Genomic DNA, 11,434 nt, shown 5'->3' with positions numbered 1-11,434 from the left:
TCAAAACCTCAGCTCTTCCAACTCTACAATTTCTCTTCCCCCTTTCAACTCTGCAATCTATCTTTTTTCCTCTCTCGTTGGATCTTTGGATCCAAGAGATTTGAACTCGTAGTAGCAGCTAAGAGCTCGTCAACGAATCTAGGACCTTGATTGCCGAGTTAAGGAGAGGGGAAGGAGGCTCGGGTCTGAGGCCAAAGGTGTAGAAGCATGTGCGGAGAGGAAAGAATAAGGGGGAGAGAGATTGCAAGGGTCACATTGGAAGGCTGAACTCGCCGACATGGACAGGAGGTGGGACACGGGACTGCTTTAGTAGGACATATGAAGGAGAGAGTGTATGCATTCAAGACTGTGTGTAGTGAAGTGCTGGTACAGTTGCGCTCGAGGGAGTGGGGAAGAAAGAGGAGAGAGAGATTAAGTTGGAACCAATTTATAAAGAGACGAAAAGTTATGACTTTTTGAAATATTTAGTGGTATCAATTTTACACGTATTACTCATCTGGTGGACTAGTTCATAGATGACGTGGTGGACCACGTCCATCTAATAATTTCTCAATAGGGAGTGGACCCATTCCCCTTTTTTTACTTTTTTTTCAATTGATTTTAGATTATTTTTTGTTTGATAATCCATGTAACTATAATTTAATTTTCCATCATTTTATCAAAATAATTATTACTTTTTTTAATTTAATAATAAATTTTCTCATATACATTTTCTTAACCATTATTACATATAAATTTTTTAATACTAAATCTCCCAACTATTTATTAGATTTTTCTCAATTTGATAACACAATAATTACTTTTTATCTTCGTTTTCAATTTAATAATAAATTATCCAACATATTCTTTTTTAATAATTATTATAATTAATTTTTTAATAGTAAATTCTCCAAATTACTTTTGTTTTCATCCCATTAAGTTAAGTAGAATCATACCCTACTCAATAGAGGAGTAGGCCCATCATTTTTTTAAAATATTTTAGATTAGGTTTTGTTTGGTAATGCCATTTAACTATAATTTACTTTTGCATCAATTTAATAACACAATCATTATTATTTATTATTTTTTTAATTTAATAATAAATTTTCTCACATACTTTTTCTTAATCATTATTACTATTAATTTTTTAATATTAAGTCTTCCTTACTGTCCATTAGATTTCATTCAATTCAGATATACAATCATTATTTTCTTTTAACCTTTGCTTTCAATTTAATATAAATTATCCCACATATTCTGTTTTAATCATTATTACAATTAATTTTTTAATAATAAAATTTTCTAATTTTTTTTGTCTTTATTCCGTGAAGTTAAGTAAAATCATACTCTATTTTGTTACCAAGTGCCTCCTTAAAGGCTTTGTGGGCCTCATTAGTGTCATGCGTGCGGCGTTAATGTCACTTCAACAAAATCGATTAAAGTTAACTAATGAAGTAACGACATGTTAAACGGACAAAAAATTGAAGTTAATGATTTTCGGTGCAATTTAAAATAATAAAATGACCAAAGTTCATGGCTTTTCGGATTACGAAACCAATTGAAAATACCCTGTACATTTGGTTACGTGACTTTACTTTATTTTTTTAAAAAAAAAAAAAGGGTTTCGCTCGGGTGTCCTCTGGAGCTCTCTCCTCTCTCCTCCCTCTCTTCCCTTGTCCGTTATCTTCTTCTACTTCCTTTGAAATGCCGACCGGTCTCGATATCCGAAGCATCATCCTCCTCCCATTCCATGGATACTGCTCTGCCGACGTCCACAAGTCATACTCCCTTCTGCTTTAACAACTTCAGCTTCGCTAATTACCATAGACTCCTCAAAATCAAACCTCCCCAACTCCATCCCCATCCCAACTTGAACAAACTTAGAACCTCTTCAGCTCCAGTTTCTGTTTCTGCCAGTCCAAGCGACTGCAGCAGTAGCTCTAATTTCCCCTCCAACCCCTTCTGGGCTCTGCTCAGAATCTTGGGCAATTTCAGAAGTTCAGCATCCTCACAAGCCCACGAATGGGCATCCTGCATACGAGCTTACGGAGAGTCAACCCCGGCAGTCACAGGCGGCTATGGCAGTGAAATCGTCCGCAACGGAGGGATTGGAGCTGCACTGTTAAGCGTCACTTCCAGTGCCAAGGTCAAGATCAGTCCTTTCGTGGCGACATTAGCTGCGAACCCGACTTTTGTCTCGGCCCTTTTCGCATGGTGCATCGCACAGTCAATAAAGGTAATCCTCAACTTCTTCGTGGAGAAAAAGTGGGACTTGAGAATTCTGTTCGCCTCTGGAGGGATGCCTTCCTCTCACTCGGCTCTCTGTACGGCTCTAACGACTTCTGTGGCGCTCTGCCATGGAGTGGCCGACTCGCTGTTCCCGGTATGCTTGGGCTTCAGCTCCATCGTGATGTATGATGCTATAGGTGTGAGGAGGCACGCTGGGATGCAGGCTGAGGTAAGCACCTTTTCAGTTGCCCTGTCTGTTTGGTTCTGATGGTTCCAGTTCACTGTATTGTCTTCCTATTTGCCCCCCGCTATGCACATGACTCGTTTGATGTAATTCCTGGTTGAATGTCAGCTGCTTGCCCCATGTTTTTTAATGCGTTCGGATTTTGTGTTGAGCTCCTCATTGATCTTAAACTTGCTCTGTTGAGCTACCCTTATGAATACTTCTCTTATTTGGGGGGAAGCAGTTGCAGCTATCATCAGAAAATGGGTTTTACCTGCTTACTGCTAACGAACCTACTAGCACCTTTCTATCTGTGTGAAATAATACGTTTAATCTGTGTTCTTTTGGAATGGATGTTTGATATTTTGTGAAGACAAAGAGACTGCATCATTTGTGGGAAAACTTTGTATCCAATCTAAGGCTATTTCCTGTGGTTGCTGCAATCCAGCAAGCAAACATTGGACAAAGATCGATTTGAATGACCCTATAAGCTGCTTTGGTCCTATCTGATGGAAAACTTTTTCCAGGCCTGTAGATCACTAAAACAGAATATGTAGTATAATGTCTTTGCAGCTAAATGCCAATATTGAAAGATAAATTATTCAGATTGTTTGTTCAAATTAGTAAATGCCGTGTAAGCGAGAAGTGCTTCTCTCTCTTACTCTTAAGAGAGGGAAAATCCTCTCCAACAGTTTTTTGGTGGGAATCTCCATCGCCGTTTGCAATCACTTCCATCGGCAGATATTACTGATTTTCCTGCGAAAAAAACTTTGATTTGCGTTGGCTGGAATTGATCGATTTCAATTCAGGCTGGCAAGATAGTCGATCAGAGAGGAATCCAACCGGCTATTTGACAGAGAAAATTGACTGCAGTGTCATTAAGCGAACAACGAACTGTTGAATTGAGAGAGTAATCAGCTTGTGCACCTGCTGCATTGGCTGATCATCAAACATTTGGCAGTTCTGCTGTGGTCAAGATGCCTATTCTTGATAATCTAGCAACCACGGCTATGACTTGGAGTCAAAGGCTACTTGGAGTTCCGTTGAAGGAGGATCTTGGCTTTTCAATGAGCCAGCGCTGCTGAATGTTCGTAGGATTGTGAAGCCACCTAAAGCTGTTATAAAAGGGGGCGAGGCTCATGCAAGAATGCTCTAACCTGCCGGTAAGGACTATTCCACTGTTAACTTTCTGTGGGGGAGAAAGGGGCCAGTTAATGTTTTGATGATGGAGAATGGACTTTGCTGTTTAACTTTGTTTCTGCTGAAGTTCGAGATTGGATATTGCATAGCGGACTCTGGCACATATTCATCCTTTAATTTTGCAGCCATGGAAGAGAGATATAAGTTTGCTTAATTTTGATCAGACAGGGATTCCTGTGGGGGTTGAATTTTCAAAGATCACGTTGGAACTCATGACACCCCAGGGGTTAAGCTAGATTGTGAGTGCTTTTGGGGAAGCCTATATTTCTTGAGAGAGCAACTAGCAGTATTTCTTGGGCAAAGTCAAGTGAGGATCCGTATTCAAATGTCTGGAGAGGCTTGTGTGAGGGGCCTCGTTCTTGATCTTTAGTGGCCTCTTTGTAAACTTGGCACTGTTTTCATAAGTACCACTATCTTAAGCCCAAAAAAGCGGGGCCACAGGGTGCATGGCTGTATAATCTCCAATGGGGCTGCGTTGAACTGTGCAGCTCTCTTTGATAAATTCCTAGGTCATAAGTTTGGGACTCCATGAGGAATTACTTTCCCTGCCTACCGCCTGCTCGCAGCTCCGTGTTTTATTTCAGCAATTTGTTCTGATATGACTGCCTGGAATAGGACCAGGAGATTAGATTATGATTCTATAGGTGGCTCTTTCATGACTGACTTCTCCGCATGACCTCTCTGCTCTGTGCTTTAGTATGTTGGATATAATTTTTGCGCCAAACTTATGTGCTTACATGATGTTGTTGTTGTTGTTGTAGTTTTTATGGGTTGGAGAATCTGCGAATTGTCTTCTATAGTTGACTTTGCGATGCATGGATCAATGCAGGTCCTCAATATGATAGTCGAGGATCTGTTTCAAGGGCACCCGATTAGTCAAAGAAAGCTCAAGGAACTTCTTGGCCACACACCATCCCAGGTTTTTGCGGGGGCTGTGCTTGGCATCATTGTTGCGTGTGTGTGTTGCAGGGTTTGTCTGATTGCAGTGTAGTTTAGTTGCTTTCGTGGAGCCAATTCTTGTCAGCATTGGTGGTTCCACGAGCCTGACCTACTGGTTGGCCAATCGACAGGGTAGTCTTCATCGTCCAAGGCATTTTTGGGCGTCTTGTCGGTCATAGTCCAAGACGGATCATCTGCAAATAAAGTTCCTCTTTGTTCTCTAGTCCAGAGATATTAGCTGGGTTGCGGCAATCATAGTGATCTGAATGTAGCCTCTCCATAAGTAAATGTGAGGGCAGGTTGTAGGCGTGTTTTTCTTCTATATATTTATAAAATGAAGAAAAAGAATGATCTTTTTTCTACTTGTGAAAATTGTGCCGAGTGAGTAACCCTCTCACTATGTTATGTAAACCCCATTCAAGATTTGGTCATTCTAATAAAAAATGATGGCGATGATGAATGGTCGGCAAATGCATTGGTTCTACCTGTTCTTGTTAATTGGGGCCTGGGCATGCGGGGTTGAGTTAGTGGGCTCTATGTACTGTACAAGTGGGTTTGCCACTGTATGTTAGTGAATTGTAAGTGTTTCTGTTTGTTTATCAAATCGATCTTACTTTATTTTTTTCTCAATTTAATAATAATAATATTATTATTTTTATATCTTTTTTCTTTAATTTTCTGTCAATTGTTTTTATTTATTATTATAATAAATTTTTTAATATTAAATTTTCTCAATTGTTCAACACTTTTTTTTCAATTACAATCATTAAATTTTCATAATTATTCAATTTTTTTTTCTTAATTCAACAATATAATATTATTATTTTCTTAACTACTTTTATCTTTTATCTCGTCAAATCAAATTAAATCAAATTAAATAAAATTTAACTTCTCCAATAAACTTTTTAAAATTAAATAATAGCTTCATAATTTTTTCATTTTCACAAATATGCCCCAACTCTCCTCTCTCCTCTCCATCACCGCACTGTTCATCTTCCTCCAAGCACATCCTGAGCACAGTATAAGTCCATAAAAGAACCATCTTCCTCCTGAGCACCTTCGTCCACCTTCTCCCCTCAGCCCAACCATGCGTCATCTACATGTTTGAGTTCAAGGAGGGCGAGAAGGCGCGCCTCCTCCCCAAGTGCGGTCACAGCTTCCACATCGAGCCGGTCGTCCAGTCGCCAAAAGCCAAGTCTAAACCGGCAGCGTCCATTTCCGTCTCCGATCCCGATCCGAGCTTCGGCCTCTGTGTGGATTCGAAGCCTAATCGAAGCTATGGTGTTCGTGTCCATCTCTAATGCCTCGAATGGAAGCCCAATTGAAGCAACAAGGCTTCGATCGAAGCCTTGCTGGTGTGATTCGAGGCAGAGAGTGCTTCGATTGAAGGAACATGTCTATCACTGATTTCGGTCTAGCTTCGATTGAATCGGGGTCCCGATCTCAATCGGGAGCTCTGTTGCGGTGCTTCAATCGAAGGCTTGCTGCTATCATTCGATGCAGAGGGAAGATGGATGGATCGACGGTGGATGGCCATGGGGAAGACGAGGAGTAGCCGAGAGAGTAGAGCAGAGAGTGAGGGAGCTCAGTGAGAGAGACGAGTGGGATTATTTTTGAAACAACAAAAAAATTATGGATCAATTTTTAATTTTTAAGAATTTGAAAATTAATTTAAATCATACTTTTAACTCTATTACCAAAACGTTCATTATCAAATACAATGATAGTTTTATCAATATAAGGCTATGTTTGGTTCACTGGAATATAATTAATACATAATAGAATAGACATAGATTAGAATAAGCAGGGAATATAATATAAATTATGATGAACTTTTACTTGTTTGGTTGGAGGGAATAACAAAACTAAAAATTATAATTCTGAAGTTTGGTTAAGTTGAATAAGGCATGGAAAGAACAAAAATAGGGTGAAAAAGACAGAAATGTCTTTCATGCCAAATTTAATAGGGTTTAATAAGATAAATATATAACTTTAATGATAATTTTTATAATTAATAAAAATAAACTTTTAAATAATTAAAAAAGCAAATATTTCTAAAAATTAATTATTTTAATTAAAGTTAATGAAAATTGTGATTAGCAAAAAAAGTAATTATTTTAATTAAAAATAGTAAAATTAGTAACATTACAAGTGTTTATTAATAATGCATTAATAATAATATATTTTTTAATTGTAATTATTAGAAATAACTATTTTAATAAATTAATAAGCATTATTATCTAAATAATTAATAAAAATATTTTTTAAAAATATTTCATCATAAAAATTGAATTCTTGATTTCTTTAATTTTAATAATTTATATATATATATATATTATATTCTTGAATTTTTTAATATGAAAGTTATTATTTCATCCTATAAGGCATTAAAACGCTCCATTTATGAATGAAATTTTCTTGATTTTTTTATTTAATATTTTAAAATTTACTTAATTATGAAATTAACAAAACAATCTCCTGAAATAATACTTCATTCTCTAAAACTGACAGTACTTTAAAATCATTTGGATAATACGGTGATTTCCGTTAAATGCAACATGAATTTTCTAGATGGAACTTTCTAGATTTTATAAAATTTTCTAAATTATTTTTAATGATAAATATATTTTAAAAGATATCTCATTATAAATACGATTTCTTGATTTTTTTTCAATTTTTATAATCTATATATTATTTAATAATCTTGAATTTTTTAAAATAAAAAAATAATATTTTATCACAGAAATATTAACATCAAAATAAGTATATATTATTATATATTCATACATAATATAGATATATTAATATATGGTTATGTGGACAACATTTAGTATATACAATTAGAAAAACTATATATGAATTATATTGTTTTATAAATATCTATTTTCTAAAAAATAGATACATTAGATAATATATAGAATTTTCAGGATTTTTAGAATTTTTATTTTCAGTATTATTTTTAATAAAAAATATTTTTTAAGGATCTCTCATCATAAAATTCAATTTCTTAATTTCTTTAATTTTCTAATTCATATAACATAGTGTATTTGAAATATGGTAAAATGCATTCCCCTCACTTGAGGTTTTACTTAATGACACTGTACAGCAATTTTAAGCAAAATAGACACTACATCCCATTAACTTTATTCACTTAATAAGATAAATTTCTTTTGGTCCTCAACATTGATTTACTTTTCACTTTTATCCTAATTCTTTTTTTCTTTTGAATTATTTTCATTTTTTATGTTACATAGTTTATCAACTTTGACCTCACCATTTGAATTTCGATAAACCTATTAATGTACAATATTTTTTAGAATAATAAAATTTTGGAAATAGAAAAGAAAAGAGAACAACTCGTCAACAACCATTGAGGCTCTCAACAGTTTAGAGTATAGGTATCTGTTCGCGAGACTCCACTTCCAAGATCGACATTTAGAATTGCAACATTTGATACAAAGAGATCATGTCTATGATCTAACAATATTTTTGTGAAAATAGATTTTAAAATAAATGTATAAAATGGGCCAACACTATAGGGAGCTTGCCTAATGTTGATGACCACAACTGTCGTTTGAAGTCCGCAGTTTTATGGGGTAGGTGTGACTGCTCCTCTACTCTGCCCTAAGTCCCTATCCCTTCGCACTCGCACCCCCTATAAATCACTGTTAACTAGTGGCCTTGATGCATTGGGGTGGTAGCAATATGATCCCGTTCTTACTCCTTGTTGATGTTTCTTTTTTTATTTATTAACTTTTAAAAATATTTATTATTCATGAAAATTTGCATGATAGAAAATTTTTATATGAAAATCGTGTTACTTGGGACTACTCTAATGAAGTTACAAACAACTATTTTCACGATTTATAAGCTTAGATGGTAGGTGATTGCGAACAAAGTCTCCATCCCCCATAAAGAGAATTTAGAGGTTATTGACCATCTCGAACATATATAATAGTTACAAGATATTAAGGGCAGGGCCTCGTCTATTGCAAATACTCCGACCGTAGATAACCTAAACCTTAATGGTCATTGACCATCTCGAATATATATAGTACCTATGAGATTCTTTTAAAATTTTTAATTCTTTTCTATTTTCAATCATACTTGACCAAAAAATTATTATTCTTTATTTTTCATGTCAATATTGAACAAAAAGATTAATTAGGACGAAATTGAAAATAATAAATTAAAGATTAAGGACCAAAAGAATTTTTTCTTATGAGGTCAACATGATCCACGGGATATTATTAATTTTTCCGTTAAAAATGGGGAGGAGTGTCTATTTTGGTCAAGTATGGGGCGGACTGTCAATAGGCTTGATACCAAATCTAGGTGAGGTTAGAGAAGTGCAATAGGACTAACAACCTCAGGTTAGAGGAAATAGATACCATGCCCCTTAGCGAGCTTCACAGCCATCATTTGGCAAATGCTCAAGCACGGGATCCCTATCTTCTTCCTAGGCCCAAGATTGTTAGTATCACTGATTCCTTAGAATTATCTCGAATCGCATCTGAGCAACTTATTTTCTGATGTGCAGAATCATCATACTAGGCAAGCACATAATATACTTAAACCAGCTCATGGTATTGAAAAACTACTTGGAATCCCAAACCCTTAGCCCAGAACGAAAGAATTTAGCAGATTATTGAGAGAAAGATAGTGTATTGGAATTTCTTTGTTATTTCCTTGATGCTCAATTACAATGAGGACTTGTCATTATATAGGCAAAGCTCTAGCAAGACGTCAACTAGATATTTCTAATACGACCGACATAAACTAAGGCGTGGTCGACACATATGGCATGTCATAATGAATGAGACCGACTTTACATGACTGACATTAATGGGCTGACATAATGGGTCGACACTAGTGGATAATTCTTAATAATACACAGCTTAATAAAACAAGTCTCAGACAGTCGGTAGAGACAAGAGCGATTCTCCATTATTTGCAAAACGACTCATGAGACAGTGACATGTTAGGGTCAGAGTCACTTTTGGACGAGTACTACCAAGGCTTTTCCCAAGGCCACTGTTATGCCGCATTTAAGAGGTCTTCTTTAGTCACGTTTCTCCACCAGTCTTCTTTAGACATTGTCGATTGAGGCCATTACCAGTGTCGCGCAGATCATTAGCGCGAGAACTTAGTCATGGTTGGTCCTCGACTAGAGCTAGTGGTTGGACTGTGGTAGCTGGTGGGTTCAGATATTCAGCTGCATGAGCGCTTTTGCTTCTGCATCTAGGGAGTTTAGATCTTGAGAATCTAACAGAGGAATTGGATGATCCATATTCTAGTCCTCAAGGGCCTGTCGGATTGTGGCCTAGTTAGCAAGTAGGCTCCTGGATAGTCCCATGGAACCTGGCCAATTATAGGTGGCTAGATAACTCATGGAACCACAATATTCCTTTCAAAGATCACCCTTTGGAGCTCTCAGTATTGATCTTCGAAATCTAAGATGTTTATGATGAGGGTTCTCCATACCTCAAAGTCCTATGTCTATTGGAATCTTGCTGGTTCTCCCTGTGCTTTAGGACCTTCTAGGATGCACTATGCTCCATGGTTGCTTGAATAGGACAATGATGTGTCTCTGTAGCAAAGGATGAGAAGGCACCCTTATGGCTTCTTCCTAAAAAAGTTATTTTCACTAATGACTGAACCACTCTATAAACTAAATAAAATGAGTGTCCGATTTCCTGTCTTCCGTGGGATAGTTGGGCATCTCCCAATCTAGGAGGTCATGGTTGAGGAAGTTGAGCATCCACTCCAAATGAAACTCAATCCCGATAGTATAGTTGTAGCATAAGTACCAGAACAACCAGTTCATGTCTTCGGGATATGGAAAGCTGAATGAATACCTAAATAGGTGGATGAATGGGTACTGAGGATGCATTCCAAAAGGTTAGAGAGTAAGATCTCGATAGTATCGGAATATCAGGTACTGGCATTCCCAAATGAGATCCTTGGCCTTGACAATGAACGTTTTCGTCCTAACTAACTCTATGACATCATGAGGTATATCACCCCGAAGGTTTCCAGGTGATCCTAACCTCCAATGTGCTCTTGCAGCTTGATTATGTGCCCATTGGGTTGTGAACATGCAGATTACGGGGATAATCTGTAATGGGTGCCCAAGTAGTGCATGTTCCTTCCATGATAGAAAGTCAGCGATAGTATTATACTTCCCCTTGATGTGCTTAACCTCAAAATCGTACTTGGTGAACCATTTGGCCCATCTAAGCAGTTGAGGATGAGACACTTGCTTCTGCTTAAACTGGATCATGTGAACTTATGTCTGATCAGGTGGAACTCGAATTTTTGCATCCCATTCATGACCGCCAAGATTTCCTTGAATGTGGAATGATAATGCTGTTCTGACGGCTTGAGTCTCCTACTCAGATAACCACATATGTGGCATTCGTTTTTCAGCTCTTCTATTAGGACTACACCCAAGTACTTATCACTTGCATCCGTTTGGAGTGTACGTTTTCCTATAGAAGGAATTTGGAGAGGAAGTAGGGACTGAAGTTGCGCATTGAGCTCCTGGATTGCCTTGGTTTGAGAAGGTCTCCATGCTGGGGTATCTTTTTTTCAGCATTTTCTCAAGCAGGCGAGTAAGTTCTGTGATCTTAGGAAGGAAGTCTCTGAGATAATTCACCGTCCCAAGAAACTGTTGAATTTGTTTCTTAGTAAGGGAATCCTCAAGATATTTCAATAACTCTTGAGCCACATGAGGCCCCGGTTGGTACTAGCTGTCTGCAAGCTTCATACCAAGGAATTGGATCTCCATTTGGCCAATAATATATATATTTTTTTCCATATAGCATGATACCCTAATTGGATACCAAATCTGAGAATTGTTGG

At 36.8% G+C, this 11,434-nt stretch overlaps 1 protein-coding gene across 6 annotated transcripts; it reads left to right on the top strand.

Moving 5' to 3' along the window:
- The first annotated feature begins 1,593 nt into the window (after window positions 1-1,593).
- Window positions 1,594-5,041, top strand: LOC116205986. 6 transcript variants are annotated; one of them, XR_004156613.1, is made up of 3 exons: window positions 1,594-2,437; window positions 3,393-3,594; window positions 4,461-5,041. XR_004156613.1 is itself a non-coding variant. In XM_031538705.1 (2 exons), exons 1-2 carry the CDS (start codon window positions 1,730-1,732, stop codon window positions 4,429-4,431), a joined length of 747 nt encoding a protein of 248 aa, XP_031394565.1. In that variant the 5' UTR covers window positions 1,594-1,729; the 3' UTR covers window positions 4,432-4,603. The 6 variants fall into 6 exon arrangements, 2 of the variants coding, with proteins under 2 accessions (XP_031394565.1, XP_031394564.1); XR_004156614.1 differs by having other exon boundaries at window positions 3,305-3,594; XR_004156611.1 differs by having other exon boundaries at window positions 1,595-2,437; window positions 3,241-3,594.
- Window positions 5,042-11,434: the final 6,393 nt, after the last annotated feature.

Source organism: Punica granatum, chromosome 4, assembly GCF_007655135.1.
Source record: "Punica granatum isolate Tunisia-2019 chromosome 4, ASM765513v2, whole genome shotgun sequence".
NCBI classification, from domain to species: domain Eukaryota; kingdom Viridiplantae; phylum Streptophyta; class Magnoliopsida; order Myrtales; family Lythraceae; genus Punica; species Punica granatum.
Note: the sequence above shows the minus strand (reverse complement) of the source record. Positions and strands in the feature narration are given on the sequence as shown.

Coding starts and splice junctions, on each gene's coding strand:
- LOC116205986 (XM_031538704.1), top strand. CDS start 1,730: ATGGATACTGCTCTGCCGACGTCCACAAGTCATACTCCCTTCTGCTTT. Junction 2,438..4,460: donor ACGCTGGGATGCAGGCTGAG/GTAAGCACCTTT, acceptor GGATCAATGCAG/GTCCTCAATATGATAGTCGA.